The 26,858-nt window shown below is 37.7% G+C and overlaps 1 protein-coding gene across 1 annotated transcript in view; it reads right to left on the bottom strand.

The window, feature by feature from the left end:
• The window catches only part of Shc (SHC-adaptor protein), a 90,509-nt gene extending 83,572 nt beyond the window's left edge, over positions 1-6,937 (bottom strand). Inside the window, exon 1 of the mRNA XM_090390390.1 lies at positions 6,587-6,937. Within this exon, the coding sequence (XP_090246516.1) occupies positions 6,587-6,793 (207 nt within the window). The 5' untranslated portion in view covers positions 6,794-6,937. The remainder of the gene's footprint in view (positions 1-6,586) is intronic.
• Between the last annotated feature and the right edge of the window lie 19,921 nt (positions 6,938-26,858).

The raw sequence follows: 26,858 nt of genomic DNA, 5'->3' as shown, positions 1-26,858 counted from the left end.
GACCAACGCACTCTGCCTTGGGGGTTGTCGCTATGTTGTGCAATGTTCAAGTGCAAGCTCTGGCATTGATGTGGGCAGCTGAGAGCTTGATGGGCCCCTCAATTTAAATCCTTCGATGGCATCCACCCCGTCCTTCAAGCTCTCATATAAGCCCATAACAATGCTGAGTTGGTGCCTGATTTCCTTGCACTGCTTACATTGCGCACCCACAAAGACATTCCCTTGGCAATATCATGTCCCGTTCCTGATTACTCCACAAACATCAAACAATCAGTACATTTCAATAGACTGTGTTTCAGAGGACAACTGCCCCTCCCCTCAGTTCTTCCCTGAGTCACAGCACTTCCACTAGTTTGAGCGTTTTGCTTTGCTTCTCTGGTCTGAGTCACGATTTCTATTCAAGTTCAATAAAATTCCAATACAAAATATAACCCTAAACTTATATTCCAAAACAGTTATAACACTATATATATATATACATGTATGTATTTTAGTATCAAATATTATCTCTGAATTACGTTATGACTTTCCTATCCCGTCAACTTATATGTATTAATTTATGATGTTATTACGTTTGTAATAACTAGGTCGCTATATTTATTTAGTTACAAAAAATACAATTCAACTGACAATGAAATTTAATAAGATTAATAAATTTTACTGATTAATGTTTGTTTGTTTGTTTTTTTTTTGATTTTTAGGAGCATTAGCAACTAAGGCCATATTGCTCCGGGGATATGCGGTGGTCATTCCCTGACCTTTCCGCATCCTCCGTATTTGGTGGGCACGGGCTCGAACCCTGGTCTAATCAAGAAGCGTGTGCTATGCACTACTGCTCCTGCCCACCTGGCTACGGAGGCGCCCTTACTGATTAATTGATACTACTATACTTGCTATCTAGTTTTCCATTAAACTGCTCTGTTAGACCACACTTGGAATGCTGTGTTCAAGTATGGAGACCGCACCTAAAGAAAGACATTGAGCTTCTTAAAAGGGTCCACAGACAGATAACCTGCCTGGTGAGATCAGCAAAAGGTCATCCATAGGAAAGACTTCGAATATGTGGATTGCAGAGCTTGGAACCTAGGCACCTTAGAGGAGCTTTGACTGAAGTGTTTAAGGCTCTGAGAGGCAAAAGTAAAATGAAAGAGGACAAAATTTTCACAGTTATAAAGGATTCTAGAACTAGGGGCTATAAATTTAAGTTATGGGGGGAGATGTTTAGACTGGATTGCAGAAAATTTTATTTTAGAGGTAGAGGCTGACAGTTTAGGGAAATTAAAAAGTCAGCTGGATAATTACCTATGGGAGGAGGGAAATGCATAGGTTGTCTATTTCCTTTTCTTTTATTAATCTTTTTTTTTTCTTATTACAGTATTATTTTATTTTATTTTTATTTTTTGGCAGTGCAGGCATAAGCCATAGGCTCTAGGTGGCCATTGCTAATACTAATATGTGTACATATATATATAAAAATTTCTGATTTTATTTTTAAGGGCTTCAAAAACATTTCACATGCATATCTGTAATTTTATAAAACAATATACTGTCCATCCATTCTAACATTCTGTTTTAGTTCTTCCTTGAATTTACTGAAATATCCACCTGTACAACACCAGATAAAAGGTTGTTTCAACAACCACCTATCCCCCCCCCCAGGCTGAAGGCAAATAACCACACATCTAAACTGCAACCATCCTCCCAGAATTTTAATTTATACTGTCTTATGTGTATTGTCTGAGCAAGAGTACAGATTCCATTAACATTCAGCTTATTTAAACCATTCAAAGCCTTAAACACTTCAATCAGATCTCCCAACAGGTGGCTAGGCTCCAGAAGCTGGAAATTGCAAAACTTGAGTCTTAAGATTGTTCCAACAGATTCACATCCTTCCTAAAATGAGGCTTCCAGACCTGTATGCAATACTGTGTACACTTTACACTTTACCTGTATGCAATACTGAAAATATGACCTAACCATTGCATTATACAACAGGATAATCACATCATTATCTCTGCTGGAAAAATTACTGTACAGTAATACCCCGACTTACGCTACCCCGACTTACGCGAACTCGGAGTTACGCGGTTCTTGATTTTTTCGTTTGGCAACGCTGCCGCCCACTATCTTCAAGGTCGTTTTTCATATGTTATCGATATACGGTGCGACGGCGGAGAATGAGAGCGAAAGATGAACAAAATTCAACTTTGCTGCTTTTATGTTTTTTATATCAGTGAAGGGGAAACACATTTCACCATAATAACATAAAAACCCACACAATTCCAGCTATCGGTATAATCGCAAATGCAATTAGATCGAGTTTACTACCAGTTTATAACAGATTTCACTAGCAGAAACGCAACTGGATTTTTATTGTTTTATGGTAGTAACCCCTAGAAATGTGAGGTGTTAATAGTGTATCTCTGCCTTTATGGTGTTGTTTATTCAGTTGCTACATGCGTGCAGCTTTGTTTATGCGTATCAAGCGTGCCTCCTCGTTTTGTAATTGTGCTTTATTCCCTAAAAATGAGTAAAATACTTAATTAAAAGGTGTGAAAAGGAAGCGTCCTGGTGAAGACACTGCAGATTCAGAGAGAAAAAGAAAAGCAATTATCGATAAACAGAGGCGGACTGGATCAAAAATTCTTACCCGGAAAAATTTATAGTGGCCTCATACTATGGTTTATGGCCAAAATCACACTGGCCCACTGGGGTTTCCCCGGTAAGGCTTATGGCCAGTCCGCCTCTGTCGATAGAGAAAAAATATAAAATTGTGAAACGCTTTGAGCGAAATGAAAGACCATGTGATATTGCACGTGCTACAGGCCTAAACGAAGCAACGGCGAAAAGCACATGACAATTGCAAACTTGACAGGTTGAAAATTGAAAAGGGCTCAATTGTAAAGGGCTTAAAAATTTTAGAAAACATAGACTCCAACGAGGGACGCGTTATAGCTACAAAGCAAGGAATAAAAAAATTATTAGCTTGCTACGAAGAAATTCTGCGTGAAAAAAAGAACGCGCTGTGTCGTCAGACGAATTTGTTAGATTTTATGAAGCCATCGACATCGAAATAACTTTTTAACGTAAGTCATTTGTTTTTTAATACATATTTTGTATTAATATGTATAAAGAACTGCAATTTTATTAATATTTTTCTTCTAAACTAGTGTTTTTGTTAGTCCTTGGTCCCAATTAAGCAAAATTTATATGTATTTATATGCAAAGTTGTACCCCGACTTACGCGAATTCGACTTACGCGATTTTCGTCGGACCCACCTATCGCGTAACTTCGGGGTATTACTGTATATCATTGACAAAACATCATGAGCTCTCCTGGCAGCCTGTCTGCAATGCTTAGAGAACTTCATAGCTGATTGCACAATTATACCCAGGATTTTTTCATTCACCACTACCATGACTGGGGTACCACACAATTGGTAATGACTCTGTCTTCTCCCACCCAACCATCCTCTTAGCCACAGCAGTAACTTGCCTTTAATGCTACACTGCTCCTGTACAGCAAAGGTGCAACATTATTCTTTTATGTCCAACAGTATTAAAAGCTTTTCTGAAATCTAGGTATATGATGTCAAAATTATTTATTACATCTAGTTGCTTTGTTATTCCATCATTAGAATTGAATGAGATTGATCAGACAAGATTGCACATTAACAAATCTATGCTGTGACTGTTATGTAACTGCATTCCAGTCTAGATGGTTCTGCATTAATTTTTAACCAGCTAATCCATTATTTTCCCAAGAACAAAAATCAAACTAACAACCCTGTAATTACTCATGTCATATTTTTATCATGATTATGAGAGAATCCTTGGATTCTCTCATAATCATGATAAAATGATGGCTATAGGTTTGCTTACCTCTAATAATCATGGCTATAGGTTTGCTTACCTCTTTTTCTGCTTTCCCTAACAGAACTAAATAGATCTCATCCACCACCCCAGGTGACTTTTTTATGTTTAGGTTCAACAATTTCTCTTCCACTTTCCTCTCAGTTATCGCAAACTCATTTAGCTCTCCATTTGTGAATAAAAGAGACAATTGCACACCCCTCAGATCTGTAGGAACCTCCTCTGAATTAGAGGATGCTCTCACAATTTTAACCAAAGTTTTGCTTACCTCTTTTTCTGCTTCTTTTAATATAACTGAGTAGATTCTATCAACTCCAGGTGCCTTATTTACTTTTAGCTTCAACAATTTCTTTTCCATTGGCTTCTCAATTATTTATTCTAAAATGATTATTCTAAAACGATTTAGCTCCCAATTATAACTTGGTATACTGTAGTCTTCCCATACCTAAACAGTCCTTCACATGTGAATGTAGAATCAAAATATTTATTGTGTGTAAACAACTTGAACAGCATCATCAACAGTTATTCCATTCATACTTAGTGTGATAATGTTGTTCATCCTTTTCCTTCTAGTGTTAACATATGCAAATAATGTTTTGCCTTTTCTTTGCAACATTAGCCAAAGGCTTTAACTTGCCTGACCTCATCCATGCTTTGATTGTGGGCTAGTTTTTACTTACTTTAGGTTCCTTGTCCCCTCACAATAATCACCCCCATGCATTTTTCTTCTTTGCCACTAGTCTCATCAGTTCAGCTGCCATCCATTTAGAACTAAGCCTTGAACAGTATATATTAATTAGTATAAAAAGCCTAACAGTTTCTACAATTACTTTCCTGAATGCTTCTCATTCAGAATTTGCTAGCGTTAACATTATTTATTATTATTAGCTATATGGTGCAAGGAAGCCTGAGGCTTATGCTGCGCCAGCCAAAAAAAAAAAAAAAAAAAATTCCGAGTTACCCTGAGAGAGAGAGAGAGAGAGAGAGAGAGAGAGAGAGAGAGAGAGAGAGACAAAAGTAGTAGGGAATCACCAAGAAAGAGAAGAATGATGACATCCAGCTCAGGACCCTGAGTGTGCCAAGCCCATACTCACCAAATGTGAGCCCCTGAAGTGAAAACTTAAAACTGTCTAAGACCATTTTTGTCATCTTTATGAAAGTAAATCTTTTACCCTTGATAGTAGTTATATCTTTAAATAAATCCTACATCACTACAATATGATCACTGCCACCTAGTGGTTCCTTTAAATAGAGATTCTTGATGCATGAGGGGTAACAACTGATCAAATCAAGAGGATTGCTTTCTATTGTGGCCTCTCTAACATGCTGGTGTAGAAAATAGTCACCCAATAAGTCCACAAAAGTCCTGCTACTATGTGAGCAACCAACCTACAAGTTTCGGTCAGTTTGTCAAGATAAAAATCCCAGATTAGCAGAAATTTTAATTTACTAGACCATTCTATTTTTCTGTATAGTTTTTCATTATACTCGCAGTCATTTGACCTATAATATATACACTCCTCTCATTTCTGTTTTCCCAGTGTTTATGTCACGCTGAACTGACCATCTACGCTGGTAGAAATGGCACTGCCTTAGATTGTATATGCTTCTTAACCAAGGCCATAACTTCCTCTCATCCCTCTCCTGTCCTGTCTGTTTTTTCTGTACACATTGTACTCACTATATTTCTGATATCCCTACAATGTCTGCATCAGATGACTTAACAAATACTTCAAATTCATTTTCTACACTCCTAGCAGTTTTATAGTTCCAATGTTCCCACTCTTTGTAGAACATTATGCTTCTGACCAAGCACACATTTGCATTTTAATGTGGTGTTTATCGGTGCACTTATGATTGAGCATTAGGTATCCCCATTTTCACTGCACTGCTGACAAAGTACACACATTCTTTGTTTACCAAGAGAGAACATGTCTTCCTGGCCATGTCCTCTATTTACCAAGCATATAGTTGTGAAGTTGCTAATAAAGATTTTATGAACACTTTCTTTAACTCTGCTACTTACACTTGCTATAGATTACTTTACAGTGAGAAGAAGGCAGATAAACAAACATCACTGGATATGTTCTTCAAAAAGGAATCATCCATTCAGTCTCTCCAGTGGATTCAAATAAATCCAACAAAATCTCCTGAAAAATGGCCTCCCAGATGTCATGTTTTTGATAAAGGCATTCCTTTTCTTCTTTAAACTGTAGACTTGAACTGAATATAGCTTATTCAGCCCAATCATGCCAGAAACCAAGAATAGTGACAAACACTTTTTCAGCATTATTAACATGTGATTGCATGATGATTAAATATGCTTTTTGTGTTCATACATATAAGACCCTTAACCAGAAACATAATTCCCTTATTTCGTTATGATTTCCTATTACATCATAAAAGGATGCATTAAAAAGCACTGGATCTATGTCACTTATTTTTAGGTTTAAACCATTTATAGTCTGAACCTTTTCTGCTATAACCTATATAAAGAATTTATTTCTTCTAAGGGGTGTAGTGATTGCAGAATTTTATTGCTAAAACATTTTAGGCATTTGTTTTAAATGTTGTGTAAATATAATTAGAAGTGTAAGGAAATAGAATATAAGCAAAACTGATATGGTAATATACACAATATGTGGACAAAACCATTCCATTATGAACTACAAGTATACAATCACATAAGCTTAAGTTATTATTGAAATCTTACCCTGACTCCATAACAGATACCTGTATCTGCAACCAACTGATCTGGATGTAACCATCCACGTGGGGGTTTACTGATGAAACTACCATCTCTATTCCATGTGCCAGCTCCACTGCTATTATTATTACCACTTCCTGCTTGCCCAAGATCTAATGGATTACAGTTATTTCCTGTTGCACCAGAAGCTGACAAAAGTCGAGTTCTTGGCATATCTGAATATATTTTTGAGGAAAATCACTATTTGATCTCTATTACCCACAGAAGATAAGCAATGGTAAGAGCAGAAAGCCAAATACAATGAAGAGCTATTTGTGAAGAAAGTTCACATCTTCCATAAATGTTAATTATACTTCCTCAATGTGAATTATGAAAAAAAAAAAAAAAACCTTGCCTTCTCGGTGAGAAATTACAAAGCCAAATTTATGAAATACCCTCAGAATTCCTTTCTACATTAGTCCATCTGATCTACTATTTCTGATCTTCTACTTTCAATGATACCTAAAGAAGATCAAAATTATTTTTGAAAATTGGGAAGACTAAAATGTAAAAATTTAAACTTAAATAAAAAAAATTATAAAATTTATAATAATTTAATTTTATACATTAAAACTTCTTTTTTTTTAAATTTATGATAACAATAATAAAATGCAAGAATTCTTTTACAGATCCACAATATTCAGGTACATAAATTTTTCCTTTAAAACAGTGGCGGATTTCCACACAGGCGCAAGAAGCGTGCACCTGGGGCCTCTTAAATCGAGGGGATCTCAGGTCTCAAAAAAAAAAAATAAAATTGTTTCATTTTAAATTTTTACACTCATCTTTATTACCGTTACTGAATAAAACTATAATTTAATATGAGAAGTTAGTAAACTCTTATGTGAATATCCCTACATATTATATGAAATATCTATGCGAACTAAGTGAATCTGAAATAGAATACGTATTATCATTAATGCTAGATTTTATGTATTAATGTTAGATTTGGGAGGGATGGTAGCTGTGTCATTTTTTCATTTAAACATTAGTTAAAATATGTATGAAAGAATTGCACAACCAAAATGATTAAAACCGCAACACCAAATCTAGAGCACATGCTATAGTAAAAATGTGCACGTAGAATGCACACTGTAGTGGTACTGGAAAATATTTAGAGGGGGGCCTCAAAATTGAATTGTGCCTGGGGCCTCTCAAGTGCTAAATCCACCACTGGCTAAAAAAAAAGGCTAAATTTTAAAAAAATGAATTTCATAATGCACAACTGCAGATCTGTGAAAGGCTAAATTTTAAAAAAATGAATTTCATAATGCACAACTGCAGATCTATGAAGTAACAAGAATTATGATTATAAAGTTGCCAGTTCTCAGGTTTAACCTAGCATCTTCAGGTTTAAGCATGCTACCTATGGATTCTTGGTTTTGTTAACATTTCTCTGGGTCATAGAATAGCACAGAAAAAATAAAATTCCTATTTTGAGAAAAAAAAAAAAAAAACTTGCAAAACTATTTAAAACTTGTATCATGTACCACAATTTAAACTACAGCATTCATATATCTTAAACTGGAAATTATACAGATATAGAAGTAAAAAGCTACCACAAAATATTCTTTCTAGTAATTTTTTCTTAACCTTTTCAAAAGTGTGACCATATACAGGGTATTTCAATTAAAAGGCACTGGGTCTATGTCACTTATTTTTAGGTTTAAACTATTTACAGTCTGAACTTTTTTTGCTGTATTTGGGTTAATTTTTCTGAATTTTATGTTAAAATTCGGCTAAGTATTACCATTTAGATTTTATGATTTCTAGATTAAAATTTTACATAATGAACTTTTTGTTCTCGCAATGGGAAAGTCATTCTCTGTTATCGGTTTAGTCAAAATTGTCATCAGCGTACTTCTGAAATGAACTGATACAGATTTTATTTGAAGAAAAAGAAAAAAGAAACAAAGTTGTATAAGATGTTCATGTTCCAGTATGCATGTTTAGCCGTGACACATCTCCTGACTAACAATTGTATTATTATTTTATTTTACTTTAGACAAAAATCAGTTTAGGTTCAATTGCAGAAGTATACTAACATTGTTTTTAGATTAAACAAAGTATAGGTATAACTTTATCATTAAGAAAAAAAGCAGTAGATTAGGAACAATTTAAATTTAGAAATAATAAAATCTAAATGGTAATACTTTACTCAATTTTAACATCACATTCAAAAATTTTAGCTCAAAAATGCCAAAAAAAATAAAATAAAATAAAATAAATAAATAAAATAAGAAGTTCAGACAACAAATAGCCAAACCCTAAAAATAAGTGAGACATCCCTGATGCCTTTTAATTGAAACACTGTATGCTGAAGGTTGCTTCCATGTCAGCTGTCTTGAAAGTCTACTGAGACAGGCTCCCAGCTATTAACTGCACATAAAAGTTATAACAGCCTTTTTTTTAACAACTGCAACAGTTTTTAAAACAGGTTTAAAAGAACAGAACCTTTCAATAATGCTCACCAGAATATGAGCTTAAAATTCAATCTCAAATTGAAGAAATTCTATAGAATTCAGAAGCAAAGGTTGATGAAACTGAATCAAGTAATATGAGATCATTTAATTCAACGACTGGTGCAAGATTTTATGTTTACTATGTGAACTTTCGATAACTGCAGCTAGAAGCGTTCTCCCTGACGCTACTGAGCATGCCAGTACTCGTTGTGATAGTGTTGTGTGAAGGGAGTTCTTTTAACCGTGTGTCTTTTAGATAAAGGAACCACTAGGTGGCAGTGATCACAGTGTTCTGAAGTGGGACTTACTCTGATAGTGTTGTGTGAAGGGAGTTCTTTTAACCGTGTGTCTTTTAGATAAAGGAACCACTAGGTGGCAGTGATCACAGTGTTCTGAAGTGGGACTTACTCAAAGAGGTAACTAGGGGCAAAGGGAAGGGTTATTGCTTTCTTAAAGGCGACTACGATGGTCTGAGACAGTATTTAAATTCTATACAGTGGGACCAACTGAAGATGTTACCAACAGCAAATTCAAAATGGGAAGCATTCAAAGAACTTATCTTGGAAGCTACTAGGCTTTACATACCAACTAAGAAATATTGTTCAAGGTTTAGGCTTAATGGATGTCAGATGAACTAATGAGACATATGACAGAGAAGAAAAATGCATGGGATACATATAAATTAACACGTGACACAGAAGCCTATGACAGATACAAGTTGATCTGTAACCAAGTTACAAAGGAGGTTAGGGTGGCAAAGGCAGATTACGAGAAATCTTTGGCAAGGGATGCAGAGAAAAACAGCAAAGAGTTCTTTACTTATGTAAACTCTAGAAGGAAGGGGATGAATCAGATTGGTCCACTTGATACTGATGGGTCAACTGTTGATGATCCTGCTCAGGTAGCTAACAAACTCAATGAATATTTTGCATCGACATTCACACATGAGGAGTTATTCAGCGAGGGAAATGCCAGAGGTGTATTCAACTCTGGCAGTATGCTAGAGAATCTTGTAATAACTGAGAGTAAAGTGGAGGAGAAATTGTTGAAGATAAATACAAGAAAGGCACCTGGGGTGGATGAGATCCAATTATATTAAAGGAGGCAGCAAAGGAAGTAAGCAATTCTTTAGCCATTATTATGAGAACTTCCTTGGACTCAGGGGAGGTACCCACAGACTGGAGATGTGCAAATGTAACCCCAATTCACAAAGGAGGATCAAAAGCTGACACAAGTAATTATAGACCTGTGAGTTTAACTTCTGTTCCAGGAAAGTTAATGGAAGCACTGGTTAAAGAAGCACTGCAGGTTCATCTTGACTAGAATTCAGTTATAGCTCAGACAGAGCATGGTTTTGTTAAGGGAAGGTCTTGCCTGACCAATTTGATTGGATACTATGATGAAGTCACAAAAGAATTGGATGCAGGGAATAACTTTGATATTATATATTTGGATCTTATAAAGGCTTTTGATACTGTTGCACATGGAAGAATGTTGCACAAATTGGAGCAGTGTGGCATTGGTGGCAAATTGTTGCTAATGGATAAAGGGATGGTTGAGTGGCAGAAGACAGAGTGGTAATTAATGGACACTGCTCATTGTGGACTAATGTTATTAGTGGAGTCCCTCAGGGTTCAGTGTTGGGTCCATTGTTGTTTTCTCTATTTATAAATAATTCTGATGATGGTATATCAAGATTAATGTCCAAGTTTGCAGACGATACAAAGGTTGGCAGGGTTGTTAAGGACACTACTGATGCTATGCTGCTGCAACAGGATCTGGAAAGGTTAAGCAGATGGGCTGAGATGTGGCAAATGAAATTTAACATTGACAAATGTAAAGTACTACATATAGGGAACAGCAACCCCAGAGCAACGTACCAACTCTGTGGTACTACATTGACAGTGTAGAGAATGAAAAGGACCTGTGGGTAATTGTGCAGGCAGATATGAAGTTCTCTGAGCAGTGCAGACGGGCTGCAAGAGTAGCTCATGGTGTCTTATCAATGATATACAGAAATTTTTCTAGCAGGGATAGGGAGGTGATTATTTCTTTGTATAAGGCAATGGTCAGGCCGCACCTTGAGTACTGTATACAGGTCTGGAGGCCTCATTTCAAGAAGGATGTAGAGCTGCTGGAACGAGTACAGAGAAGGGCAATAAGGTTAGTGAATGGAACGAAGGGTTGCTCTTACGAAGAAAGGCTTAAGTTTTGCAAATTACAGTGTCTGGAGACTAGGCACCGGCGAGGTGATCTGATGGAGGTGTACAAAGCCTTGAATGGTTTGAGCATGCTCAATGCTGATGGGATACTGCCTCTTGCTCAGAATAATCACCTGAGAGGGCATAAATTCAAATTGAGGAAAGACAGATGTAGGATAGATATGCGGAAATTTGCCTTTAGCCAGCGGGTAGTTGGTTGGTGGAACAGACTTCCATCCCTTGTTGTGGAAGTTGATAGCCTAAATAAATTTAAGGCTCAGCTGGACAGGTATTTCGAACAAACGGAGGGGTGAAGTGGAAGGGTTTTTTTTTTTTTTTTTTTTCTGGCTGATGCTGCATAAGCTTGCTTTCTTGCATCATATGCCTCTACTAATGCTAAAGACAGAAGAAAATCAGAGTTTAAACTTCTCCAAAAAAAAAAAGTTGGTCTTGTTTAGGAACACAGAATAGTTAACAAGGGTTTTTCATAAACCAATTAAAATAAAGGGAATTAACTCCATTTCAACAGTTTTGAACCATTATCATATAAAAAATCAATTGTAATAGCTCAGTTTACCAATGTTTTTAACTGTATTTCTCCTGGGAAAAAAAAAATTGTAAAACAGACCTCCTTACTAATTTTTCTAAAGACAAGTATATACCCTATTTGCTTAATAAAAACATCTTAACTGGACTTAAACAAATTACTAGAATGGTTGGACAACAAGAATATGGCAAGTTTTTTTTTTTTTTTTTTTGCATCATTTGCCACTAACTGGTTGGTTGGTTGTTATGGGGTTTTAGGCACATCAGCACTTCTTTACTGAAAAGCAGCAAAGACTTCTTTACTTCTGTTAACATTAGAAGGAATGGAAGGGGCTGAATCGCATTGGTCCACTTTATTTCGATGGTTTAACCATTGATGATCCTGCTCAGGTAGCTGACAGGCTGAATAAGTGCTTTCCATCTACATTCATACATGAGGAATTCTTCTGGGAGGGGTATGCCAGATGTTTAACAAGGAGCTATATGAATTATAACATGGAGCTAAATGATTTTGTGATAACCAAAAGGAAAGTGGAAGAGAAACTATTGAAGTTAAATATAAAAAAACGCCAGAGGTGGATGGGATTGATCCAATTATATTAAGGGAGGCAGCAAAGAAGGTAAGCAAACCTTTAGCCATAATTATGAGAGCATCTCTGAATTCAGGGGGAATCCCTGTGGACTACAGATGTGTGAATATATCCCTAATTCACAAATGGGGCCAGGGCAACATAAGTAATTACAGACCTGTTAGCATAACTTCTATTCCAGGAAAAATAATGGAGTCACTGGTTAAAGAGGTAATGCAGAGGTTACTGCTGTGGACAAAGGGATGGTTGACTGGGAGAAGACAGAGAGTGGTTATCAACAAATATTGCTATTCCTGGACTAATGTTATTAGTGGAGTCCCACAGAGCTCGGTGCTGAGCCCACTGTTGTTTTCTGTATTTATTAATTATATTGAACAGGGCATATCAGACTTAATGTCTAAGTTTGAAGATGATACAAAAGTTGACAAGGTTTTTGACAGTAATGAGGCATGATGCTGCAACAAGATGGGCTGAGAAATTGGCAACTGAAGTTTAACATTGACAAATGCAAAGTTATGTTGTTATTTGGTTTTCAGGAGCATTAGCAACTAAGGCCATATTGCTCCGGGGATATGTGGTGGTCATTTCCTGACCTTTCTGCATCCTCCGTATTTGGTGGTCATGGGCTCGAACCCTGGTCTGAACAAGAAGCGTGTGCTATGCACTGCTGCTCCTGCCCACCTGGCTACGGAGGCGCCGACACAAATGCAAGGTACTGCCTATGGGTAGCAATAACTTCAGAGTAATGTATCAAGTCTGTGAGATACTATACTCAGGGTAGTATAAAATTAAAAAGGACCTGTGGTAATTGTGCAGTGTGATAGGAAGTTTTCTGAGTAGTGACTGCCAGGACAGCTATGGGGTTTTGTCAATGATATACAGGAATTTTGCCAGCAGGGATAAGGAAGTGATTATTCCACTGTATAAAGTGATGGTCAGGCCACATTTTGAGTATTGCATACAGATCTGGAGGCCTCATTTGAGGTAGGATGCAGAGTTGCTGGAAGAGGCACAGAGAAGGACAAGAATAAAGGTTTCAGTTATGCAAATTGCAACCTCTTGAGATTAGATGCCTGAGAGGTGATCTTATCGAGGTTTTTAACGCTTTGAATGGGTTGAGCAAGTTGAATGCTGGTGGCATTCTCCCTCTTACTCTGGCACACTATGGCCATAGATGCCCATGCACCCAAAAAATTCTCAAACAAACAAACAAACCCCCTTACTCAGAATATGCACATGAGGGAGCATAAATTTAAACTGAGGAAGGATGGTTGCAGAATAGATGTGAGGAAGTTTTCCTTCTGCCAATGGGTGATTGATCACTGGAACAAGCTTCTATCCATTGTTGTGGAAGTGGATGGTTTGAATAAATTCAAGGAAGAAACAGATAAACTATTGGATGGGATGGATAGACGAAATGGGAATTTTTTTTTTTTTTTTTTGCTGATGCTGTATAAGCTTGCTTTCTTACATCATTTGCCACTATTAATACTAACTCAGGCCATATTGTGCCGTATATATAATGTTTATAAGTTACATGTAGATGAAATCTGAGTTTCTGGGAGAGAAATCCATGCTGTCCTCATCTGAGACCAACTAATTCAGCTATGCTGTGAAGATTTTTTTTTTTTTTTTTTTTTTTTGGTAGTTGTTGGCGCATCGGCTTCTGTGGCCATAGTGCACCTCCCAAGTTTTTTGCAGTACATTGATCCAAGCCCGAGGCGGGATTCGAACCCGCGACCGTTGGGTTGCCAGGCAGGCACTTTACCCACCTGGCTAGCCCGGTCGGCCATGCTGTGAAGAACACCCATAAAAATTCCTCACTTCATCGACAGGTTCAAACTTTGATCTTTTTCACCCAGTGTGGGGAGGATAGTGATTATAACAACTGTGCTACCCACGAGTGTTTGCCACTACTAATACTAATCCAAAATGAATTATTCCATAATTTGTTTGAATTTTATCTTAGCTCAGTTAAAATACAAACTGAATTAAGGCAAATGAAAAACTCTCAGAGAAAACATTTAAAACAGAAGATACCCCTGAGGAGTGGAGAATAATTCTAATCCACACACACACACACACACACACACACTCACAAAAAAAAAAAAAAAACTTAGAAAAAGTTTGCATTACTCAGAGTTCAATAAATCTACTTAGTTTAGCGGTATGTGCTGAACAGAATAACAAGAAAGTAGAAACAAGAATCCAGAAATATGGAAAAAAGGGGAATTAATTTTTTTTTTTTTCATGAAAATACTCCAATAGGAAACAAATAAGTAAACTACAGATAAAGATCAAGCAGGTTTTAGAAACAGCAACATACACAATCAACAAATGACTATATATTTCTTAATTCTGCCAGAAACAACTGATATACAGGGCATCCCATATAAATAAATAAATAAATATTCTGTTTATACACCAGGACGACCAAGCGGTCAGAGGAGTTCACAAGATAGCCAGAATACAAGAAACAGCACCATATTCAGCAGTCACGGGCTTGAACCCTGGTCACTCAAGACATGTACCCGTCACGCCTGACCACTAGGCTATATGGGGAAACGTCACTAATGGTTACTCATTTGAAGTGATCATGCATGATTATTTTTATAACACAAAAGCATATGTGGCAGGAGAAACTGTGCATAGTATTGCCCAAAATATTCACACCAAATGCATATTGGACAGCTGGTTTCAATTTCTGAATTAAGTGAAAATGCTTCTTTGCCACTTCTGTTTAAAGGAACCTGTTAACGTCATCACATGCCAACAGATCTGAGCTCTAAAGTGAACAGTGGATAAGTAAAATCCATTCAACTCTGAATAATTCATTAATTTTTGCAGTGATGGCAAAATTAGCTTTAGTCCGATCATACTGGAACCTGACTAAGTACTTGAAATGCAGTAATGAGGCACATTTACCTCAATATATAGTTTGTGCCAAATGAGGCACAAACTATATATTGAGGTAAATGTTTGGCTGCTGAACCTTTCAATAAAATAAACCTGCTGTTGTATTGACTGCACTGTTTGTAGAAACAGTGAAGCCAATACGTGTGATAGGCAATGTTTTGTAGCTTTCTCCTGAAATAAATCCCATTTCTGTGCTATAGTAAACAACAGACTGAACAGGAACATCTTTACTGGAAAAACTTCAAGGAAATGTTTGGAATTTTATTTCACTTCTCTTACAATTCATTAAGAAAAGAACAGTTTCGTGCCAAAATATTTGCTAGTATGATTTCTCATTGTGAACATTGAGTTCTGAGACTATTTTTCCAGTGCCGAGAATACAAATTCTTGACTCCGTGCTCCTCAAACCAACCGTCCAGAACCCTTACCCAGTCAGCGGTGGCGGACCAGACCGTATGACAATTTCCAGTGACACTTACCTTCAAATTGCTCATGGTCAAAGTTTGTCTATCCACAAAATTGGCGCACGTCTAAGTCATTGTCTAACTTTTTCAATAAACAGCTCGGAAATAATGAGATAAGTGTTTGGCTGCTGGAGTGAACTCTTGTCGTAATAAAATAAAATCCTAATGTCGGAACACGAACTTGATATGACAAACTTGTAAAAGCTGGGGAAAAATCGCGGCACGCAGGAACCTCAAAAATCTGAACTTCTAGTCCCGAAGTTACACATTTCCCAGCCCCCACTTTCCCAAATATCTTGGCAAAGCCACACCAAAAAAACGTAAACCCTTCAGTTGTCAACGACAGCTGTACACTAGCAAAACAAACACAAACAAAACTTGTTTAAGTTTTGCTATTCATTTGGCTATACCCAAATAAACGTTACCCGGATTAGGTTTCCAACTACTGTACATTCAAAGGAAAAGCGCTATGTATATATTAAAAAAAAAAAAAAAAACATTAGTACTGTATTTACTTATTCAAATTATACTTATTATAACAAAAAACGAACTCCTGTCGTAATAAACCTATAAAACGTCACCAGAGGAAATAATACTAACGTTCCCTTTGCATAGGGAAAAAATTTCTTTTTCCCTATGAAACCAGAATAACAGAAATTTACATTTTCATAATTTTGAGAATTATTAAACAGTAAAAACATATGCTAGATACACTTCGAAAGTAGTTACGGGAATGTAGTTTCATTGTAACTGTTTTTAGCAGGCAATACACTAGAATCACAGTTATCAAAAGTTGTAAGCTTTATGAGAGGGAGCACACGGGCTTGATCTTGATATTAGCTTATTGCTGTTGCAAATATCGATATCCAGCACCACAGAATCAAGGCTGCGAGTACATCAGCCAAAATCAGAAATTCCTAAAAGAGGCACAAATTAAAAAAAAAAAAAAAAAAAAAAAAATGTTCGTGTTTATATTCTAGCACGACCACCAGGTCAGAGGAGTTTACAATTAATTATTTTGACAACAATTGCAATCATCATGCAGAATAATCACCTGAGAGGGCATAAATTCAAATTGAGGAAAGACAGATGTAGGACAGACGTGCGGAAATTTGCCTTTAGCCAGCGGGTGGTTGGTTGGTGGAACAGACTTCCATCCCTTGTCGTGGAAGTTGATAGCCTACATAAGTTTAAGGCTCAGCTGGACAGGTATTTTGAACGAACAGAGGGGTGAAGTGGAAGTGTTTTTTTTTTTTTTTTTTTTGGCTGATGCTGCATAAGCTTGCTTTCTTGCATCAAATGCCTCTACTAATGCTAATGCTAATTATTAGCATACTTAGCAGTCAAGAAAACATGAATCAAGGGCCATTCAAACGCGTTTATGCATTGCAGCACACTTTTCCTTGACGACTCGGCTTAGTCGAGCACCGATCATCAGTTTCCCGACAATGTGAACTCAAAGCATGCAAATCGACAATATCTCTAAAGCAAGGGTTTTATCGGCTTTTTTTCACTCCGTTTGTTTCTGAGTTGTTCTCAGGGGAGGATAGCAAGACTCTCCACAGAAACTCTGATTTTTCGTCCAAAAAATCAGGGAAGGAAAACGACTAAATTTTAAAAAATAATACACAGAGGTAGATGAGGCAATTCTCAGCTATCTCTAATGTGGCAGTTATCCTCAGCCCCCCTCTTTATCTCCTAATATTCAATGTCACTCTCAAATTAACAATCATAATTTTCTTCAATCTTCCTCCAGGCCTCTTCCCCTCAACTTTTCCTCTATCAAATCTTTCATCAGTCACTAGCCTCACACGTATCAATTTTCTAATCTACTAATACGCCCTCGTTCTCAAAGTCCATGTCTCTACTCCATAAAGTACCATACTCAATACTGCACCATTCTTCTCCTTAACCAAATTTCTAATCTCCCACATAATGTTCTTTGCTTCTCAATTTTTTTTTTTATCCATTTCTTTTCTTATTCTCTCTGCTCTTTGCTGAGTTCATTATTCGGATACAGAAATACTTATATCCGCTCTCACCTGTTCTATTCTCTCTCCTCGTATTTCACTACTTAACTCATAGTTTTCCCATTACAACTTTTATTTATCTTATTAACCCATTAGGATAATTATTATATCTGTCATCGTCAATCCCCTATGAATATAACATTCTCAATATCCTCCCTCATCCATATTTCCTTTATCAAAATTTTCCTTTATCTCAGCTGCCCACACCAATGCCAGAGCTTGCACTTGGTCATCACGCAACACAGCGGGACCAGAATGCGCTGGTCCCAAAGTAACTAGTACTTGTTGGTGACTCTATTGTCAAGAAAACGGGAAGCAGGATTTGTAAAAAGGATAGGTGGAACAGGACCAAGGTATGTCCGCCAGGGCCAAAGGTTGATGACGTTGTAGAACGGATATCATCTTTTAAGGGCACAAAAGGTGATATAGTTGTACACGTTGGCACTATTGATATTAAGAGTAGGAGACCGGCGGAATTACTAACAAGTACAGGTCACTGTTGAAATAAAGCCGTGAATTAGGGTTGAATTTGAAAGTGTCTGCAATTCTGCCCAGACACGATAGGAGGGAGTATATGATGAGAGCCCTGTCGATCAATGCGGCCCTGGAAAGATTGTGCAGGGCTCAAGGGCTAGAATTTTTTTCAGCCTGGTCTGTACTTGTTAACAGGAGAGACTGCTTCTACAGGAATGGGATACACTTAAATAGAAAGGGTGCAAGAATGTTTGCTGATGCTATCGAGTCAGTGTTAGGTGGGTCGGAAAACTGCTAGATTGGGGGGATACAAGGACTAATAGATTAACAGTAGCCACTGGCAGAGGTGAAAGTGATTCTTGCACTGCTTCTATTGGAATGAGCAGCAGCCTGGAAAATAAGATGCAGGATATTTCAGAGACTGCTGGGAATCATTGGGGTACAAGTAAACGCATGGATTGGGTTAGGGTAGCTAAGAAAAAGAACAGGTGCAAGTATACTTGCGTGTACACCAATGCTAGGAGTTTAGTAAATAAATGTGATGAATTTGAGGTATTGCTCAAAACATCAAAGGCAGATATTGTAGGGATTTCAGGGACGTGGTGTCACACAGATATAAGGAATGCAGAACTGCAATTTGGGGAGTACAATGTCTACAGAAAGGATACACAGCATAGGAAGGGAGGAGGGTGATGCTATTAGTTAAGAAATACATAAAATCCAACGAAGTGAATCCAGTCGACATTGCTGGACAGTGCAGTGTCGAGTCAGTTTGGTGTGACATAAGCATTGGGAGATCAAAATTGAGAGTAGGAGTGTGCTATAGGCCTAATGACTCTGATAAGTATAATAAGAAACTGTACAGGGAAATAGAGTGGGCCAGTAACTCAGAGAGTCTTATAATGGGGGATTTTAATTTCCCAGATATTGACTGGAATTTGGAGACTGGTCACTCACACACTAGCAAGGCTTTTGTGGATTTATTGGATGATTGTTTCCTACATCAGCATGTTCGGGAGGCAACTAGAGGGAGTAATACTCTTGATTTGATTATCAGTAGTGATTCTTCATGCATTAAGAATCTGCAGGTAAATGAACCACTAGGTTGCAGTGATCACAGTGTGCTGAAGTGGGATTTACTCAAAGAGGTAACTACCATTAAGGGTAAAGGAAGGGTTATTGCTTTCGTAAAGGCGACTACGATGGACTGAGACAGTATTTATATTCTATACAGTGGGACCAACTGATGATGTTACCAACAGCAAATTCAAAATGGGAAGCATTCAAAGAACTTATCTTGGAAGCTACTAGGCTTTATATACCAACTAAGAAATATTGTTCAAGATTTAGGCCTAAGTGGATGTCAGGTGAACTAATGAGACATATGGCAGAGAAGAAAAATGCATGGGATACATACAAATTAACACGTGACACAGAAGCCTGTGATAGATACAAGTTGATCTGTAACCAAGTTACAAAGGAGGTTAGGCAGGCGAAGACAAATTACAAGAAATCTTTGACAAGGGATGCAGAGAAAAACAGCAAAGAGTTCTTTACTTATGTAAATTCTAGAAGGAAGGGGATGAATCAGATTGGTCCACTTGATATCGATGGGTCAACTGTTGATGATCCTGCTCAGGTAGCTAACAAACTGAATGAATATTTTGCATCGATATTCACACATGAGGAGTTATTCAGCGAGGGGAATGCCAGAGGTGTATTCAACTCTGGCAGTAAGCTAGAGAATCTTGTAATAACTGAGAGTAAAGTGGAGGAGAAATTGTTGAAGATAAATACAAGAAAGGCACCTGGGGTGGATGGGATCTATCCAGTTATATTAAAGGAGGCAGCAAAGGAAGTAAGCAAACTCTTAGCCATAATTATGAGAGCTTCCTTGGACTCAGGGGAAGTACTCATGGACTGCAGATGTGCAAATGTGACCCCAATTCACAAAGGAGGATCAAAGGGCGACACAAGTAATTATAGACCTGTTAGTTTAACTTCTGTTCCCGGAAAATTAATGGAGGCACTGGGTAAAGAAGCACTGCAGGATCATCTAGACAAGAATTCAGTTATAGCTGAGACACAGCATGGTTTTATTAAGGGGAAGTCTTGCCTGACCAATTTGATTGGATACTATGACGCAGTCACAAAAGAACTGGATGCAGGGAATAACTTTGGTATTATATACTTGGATCTTAGAAAGGATTTTGATACTGTTGCACGTGGAAGACTGCTGCACAAATTGGAGCAGTGTGGCATTGGAGGCAAATTGCTGCTATGGATAAAGGGGTGGTTGAGGGGGAGAAGACAGAGAGTGGTAATCAATGGACACTGCTCATCGTGGACTAAAGTTATTAGTGGAGTCCCTCAGGGTTCAGTATTGGGTCCATTATTGTTTTCTGTATTTATAAATGATATTGATGATGGTATATCAAGCTTAATATCCAAGTTTGCAGACGATACGAAGGTTGGCAGGGTTTTCAAGGACACTACTGACACTATGCTACTGCAACAGGATCTGAAAAGGTTGAGCAGATGGGCTGAGAGGTGACAAATGAAGTTTAACATTGACATGTAAAGTACTACATATGGGAAACAGCAACCCCAGAGCAACGTTGCAACTCTGTGGTACTACACTGACAGTGGTAGAGAATGAAAGGTACCTGGGGGTGGTTGTGCAGGCAGATATGAAGTTTTCTGAGCAGTGCAGACGGGCTGCAAGAGTAGCTCATGGTGTATTGTCGATGATATATAGGAATTTTTCTAGCAGGGATAAGGAGGTGATTATTCCCTTGTATAAGGCAATGGTCAGGCCACACCTTGAGTACTGTACAGGTCTGGAGGCCTCATTTCAAGAAGGATGTAGAGCTGCTGGAACGAGTACAGAGAAGGACAACAAGATTAGTGAATGGAACAAAGGGGTGCTCTTACGAAGAAAGGCTTAAATTTTGCAAATTACAGTGTCTGGGGCCTAGGCACCAGCGAGGTGTATAAAGCCTTGAATGGTTTGAGCATGCTGAATGCTGATGGGATTCTTCCTTTTGTTCAGAATAATCACCTGAGAGGGCATAAATGCAAATTGAGAAAAGACAGATGTAGGATAGACGTAAGGAAATTTGCCTTTAGCCAGCGGGTGCTTGGTTGGTGGAATAGACTTCCATCCCATGTCGTGGAAGTTGATAGCCTAAATAAGTTTAAGGCTCAGCTGGACAGGTATTTCGAACGAACAGAGGGGTGCAGCGGAAGTGGTTATTTTTTATTTATTATTTTTTTTTGGCTGATGCTGCATAAGCTTGTTCTCTTGCATCAAATGCCTCTACTAATGCTAATGCTAAATGCTTCTTTAACCATTTCTTTTACACATATATTAAATAAAGTCAGGGACAGCCATCATCTCTTTCTGTCGCTACACATAGTTTCACCTTGTCATATTCTAATTATTAATTTTTTCCATAATATGGTGAGCTGATCATCTATCCTTCCAATCCACTCTTCCCCTTTACAATATATGAATTAATTTAACTCGACCTACCCGATCAAATCTCAAAATCTATAAAACATACACTGCAATACCATTGATAGGCAGATATCCCCTCCATTGCTAAGTAGTCACTTCCTACCCAAGCACCACATGTCAGACACAACTAAAAATATTCATAGGCCTTCGAAGAGACAGTAGCATGATTATGAATGCAAGAATGGACTGACCAGCCCAGATAGGAAAAAAATTCGTGGGATTTTTCCACAAAGACAAGAAGCTTTTATAAAGGCTAAATGTTTCAGCACAACGTAATTAATTTTCCAGTAAATAAGGGACATTTTTATTTGCAAATATGGAGGAATCTGAAAATTAACGGCAGGGCAGTTTACATACATCTGACTTTCTGCCAACACACTCATTATGCCCGCTGCATCCCACCTTAAACCAAACCAACCTACCCCCATCATTCCTCTATTGAATGTTCTCAGTATTATTATATATATTTTTTTCTTCATGCGGTACCAAATTTATAGTTTTAATATGTTTACATTTCACTGCATGGGATTTATTTTCTATTGGTATCATTGCATCATCACGATAATGATACCAATAAGTTAAAGAATGTTTATAATTAGCAAATACAGAAATTTTAAAATATATAAAACACCAATTTACTAATTAACAAACTTACAAAACTACTATTTACGAAACACAAGAAATCAGGATTGCGATTGCAGATAGGAACTTCGTCGCATTTTAGAGCAAGAGCCTCAAGTTGCGTAGTGAGTTAAAATGCTTACAAGTTAGTGCAAATGCATCATATCGCTCGCAGCTAACTACTAAATAGATATAAGACTGGCATCATTATGTATATCTCATATTGTGAATACCTTCACATTATTATATTGCACGACCTCGAATAAGGAACTGTTCACCATAGAAGAATACTATTGTTACTTATTCTCGGCGGGCGCCACCACCCAGACGGCACCGTTTTAAAATATGGTATGGGATAAAGTTCTCGGTTATCCTCATACTATCTGTATTGGACTTAGAAAAGAGATAAAGATGTAGGAAGGTGATAGTTGGAGAGGTAGAGGAAGGAAATTCCGTAGAAGGAAGAAAGGGATAGTTGCTCCTTCAACTCACACACAAAGCTCATATATTCTTCGAATAGGCAACGCCTCCCCACTAGGGAAGACTGTTGTTACCTATTCGAGGAAACTCAGCTCCTTCAACACACACACACACAAACCTCATATATTCCTCGAATAGGCAACGCTTCCCCAGTAGAGAGGATTGTTGTTACCTATTCGAGGAAACTCAGTGGCCATCAGGCCCCCCCCAGACGGCACCGTTTTGAAATATGATATGGGATAAAGTTCTCGGTTATCCTCATACTATCCCTATTAGATTTAGAAAAGAGATAAAGATGTAGGAAGGTGATAGTAGGAGAGGTGGAGGAAGGAAATGCCGTAGAAGGAAGAAAGGGACAGTTGCTCCTTCAACTCACGCTCAAAGCTCATATATTCCTCGAATAGGCAACGCCTCCCCAGTAGGGAAGACTGTTGTTACCTATTCGAGGAAACTTAGCTCCTTCAACACACACACACACACACACACACACAAACCTCATATATTCCTCGAATAGGCAACGCTTCCCCAGTAGAGAAGATTGTTGTTACCTATTCGAGGAAAGTCAGTGGCCATCAGCCCCCCCCCCATCCCCAGACGGCACCGTTTCCAAGCTTGTTGGCTTCTCTTCGGTCGGTGGGCAGGTACCCTGGTGTTGCAATGCAATTGCGAAGTATAACTACACAATAGGGGAGATACCTGATGGAGTCTAGTAATTTGAATTACGTCGCATTTTAGGATAAAAGCCTGAAGTTGCTAAGTGAGTTAACATGCTTACGAGTTAGTGCAAATCATCAGATCTGTTCGCAGCTAACTACTAGTTATAAGATTGGTTAGTTAGAAGTTAACTATTATTAGTTATAAGTTAACCCACTATGCAACATGAGGCTTTTGCCTTAAATGCGAAGAAATTCAAATTACTAAACACCATCAGGCACCTCTCAGATTGTGGAATGTTGATGTTATAATCCGGTTCCTAAGTTCCCAACCCCCAAGGGGATCGCAAAGTGTTTTCTGTGGGGGTTGCCGCGGTTTTCTTAGTGCGATTATTTTTATAGAAATTTAGAAATTTCACCACGAAGGTTTTCAACACTTATTTATTTCAATATTATTATTATTAGTCATATGGTGCAAGGAAGCCTGAGGCTTATGCGGCACTAGCCAAAAAAAATTGGGTTACTCTGAGAGAGAGAAGTAGAAAGAAATCACCAAGAAAGAAAAGAACGATGACATCCAACTCAGGACCCTGGATATGCCAAGCCCATACTCACCAGATGTGAGCCTCTGGGGTTGTATGGCTATACTGCAATATTCTACTAGTGGTTGTAACACTGATTTTTGATAAATTAAAGGAAGTGACTTAAGGTCGCAGCAGTATCACATTTATCGGTTCTCACCGGAACTGGTGTGTCACCAGACGGGAACAACCGACTACTAAAACACAGGGATGATGTTTTGACTGGTCAGTGTATTAAAAATGAATCGTTTAAATGGGTATTATATCTTTGCTTGTAGTTTAATCAAACAGTATTAAAAATAATTATCAAGTATTATTAGAAATAATTAATCTACGAATAGACGACTGTAAAAAAGCCTTTCTCCTCGCAAGTTATTTCCATTAAGAAAACTGCAGTTTAAATTTAAACAGTTATTACCTTTATAAAGAATATCACGTTCCGAACTCTGCCTGGTTGTCAGCACGTCTAGACAAGTGAAGAAAGATGGCATCATAAAAGGGCGATTTATCATGCATCAGTAACGTTTCCTGCCTTCTAAACTTCAATTCTCTCGTACGTACATGAATTTTTAACCCCGACTGAAGAGGAAAAACAAATAAACATATTATTCATTATAAAGTTAATTGTAAGGTTATATTCTGTTGCCGAAAATATATGCATCCAAAATATATATGCAACTTTTGATAAAAAAAAATATATATATATATATATATTTTTTTTTTTTTTTTTCGATCAGTATTTTCGAAACTTTTTACATTAAAAGTGCGAGGCCATCAATAGGAGTGCTCTGCTAGCTTCCTCCCATGCCTCGTTTGAAATACCCGATGTAAAAACTTTGCTGAAATCGCCCGTTTTTGTAAATCACGTGTCTGCATTTAGTCGGGAAAATTGCGTCCCTGAGAAAATTACTGATTTTCTTTACTGGTTTAAATACCACATCAATCCGCATTTTCCACACATAATTTTCACTGTTTCTTACCTATTCCTTTTGTGTTGTCCTTGGGGTTAACAGAGTAGTTATGAACACCACCTTCTCCACACCGAATGAAAAAGGCCCGAGATTCAAACTCGGGCTCGTTTTCTTTTGTTAGTTGTTGGCGCATCGGCTTCTGTGGCCATATTGCACCTCCCAAGTGTTTTTGCATTTTGTATTCTTATCCAAGCCCGAGGTGGGATTCGAACCCGCGACCTTTGGGTTGCCAAGCAGGCACTTTACCTACCCGACTAGCCCGGTCGGCCTCGTGAGTGGTCACAAGTTGGTACTGCAGCACGCGCTCTTTGAGTGGATCGTAGTTTAAACTCGCATGATTGCTAAATACGATTAGGTCATGTCAATGTATAAACAATAACGTATTCTGTCGATAAACTCCCATCTTAAAAAAATATATATATATATATATTTATATATATACTTACAGTATTGTGGAAGTGGGTAGTTTAATAAAGTTCTAGACAAATTAGAAGATAATTGTGAATAATCTTCAACCTGCATAAACTGCAATTTTGAATTTCCTCTCTCCATGTTTCCATCCCCCAGGGGCTCACATTTGGTGAGTATGGGCTTGGCATACCCAGGGTCCTGAGCTGGATATCATCATTCTTCTGTTTCTTGGTGATTCTTTTCTACTTCTCTATCAGGGTAAGCCAGCAATTTTTTTTTTTTTTTTTGGCTGGTGCAGCATAAGCCTCAGGCTTCCTTGCACCATATGGCTAATAATAATAATAATAACTTCGAAAAAGCCAGCATGTGGCGATATGGATGACAAACGGTAGTCACCAATATATCACCATTAACAATCTTTTTAACTATTACATTGCGATAAAATTCCAGATATTGGGTACAAGTCCTTGTTTCGACCAACGGTCAGAAACAAAGCAGTGCTTGACTGGTGCCACTCACTTGTTACATGTGGGTGGGGAAACCACCCACATGTAACAAGCTAAAAACATCGTACTACATCGAAGTCTAAATAAAGATAAAGAGAAATGGCAATATTAGTATTATTATTATTAGCTATATGGTGCAAGGAAGCCTGAGGTTTATGCTGCACCAGCCAAAAAAAAAAAAAAAAAAAAATCCCGAGCTACCCTGAGAGAGAGAGAGAGAGAGAGAGAGAGAGAGAGAGAGAGAGAGAGAGAGAGAGAGAGAGAGAGTCAAAAGTAGCAGGGAATCACCAAGAAGAGAAGAACGATGATATGGTATTAAAATAAGCGAAAATAATTACACATTTTCAAGAATAACTACGTTTTTAGCTTAAATCCCTCCCGAAGTTGCGTACACACTAATCTTTGTTAAAATATCCCTTACAGCTGTTTTTAAATAGGGAACTCGTTTTCCGCTTTAAAAACAGCGGTAAGGTGGGGGATAACGATAGCGAAGGATTCACAATAATCACAGAACTCGACCGTACAGTATCTCTGTTTAAGACCACGCCCACTGTGCAGAGACAACTTGTACCCAAGATCTGGAGTATAGCCCATTCCTTTACTGAAAGTTACAAACAATAAATAATTCTGCATTTTTAGAAAAAACTTATTTGGATTACTTATGAAAGCCTATTTTATTCGTCAGTTTTTACTCCAGATTTTCGTTTTAAACATTTATCAACAATAATTCGTTTTAATGTAAGAATTTTAGATTAGATAACCGAAACACACAGCATTTATGAACTGTGCCTCCATCATATATCTGATCCGCTT

This window comes from Mastigoproctus giganteus, chromosome 2, assembly GCF_048544385.1.
Source record: "Mastigoproctus giganteus isolate SK-2022 chromosome 2, ASM4854438v1, whole genome shotgun sequence".
Classification (NCBI taxonomy): Eukaryota; Metazoa; Arthropoda; class Arachnida; order Uropygi; family Thelyphonidae; genus Mastigoproctus; species Mastigoproctus giganteus.
Note: the sequence above shows the minus strand (reverse complement) of the source record. Positions and strands in the feature narration are given on the sequence as shown.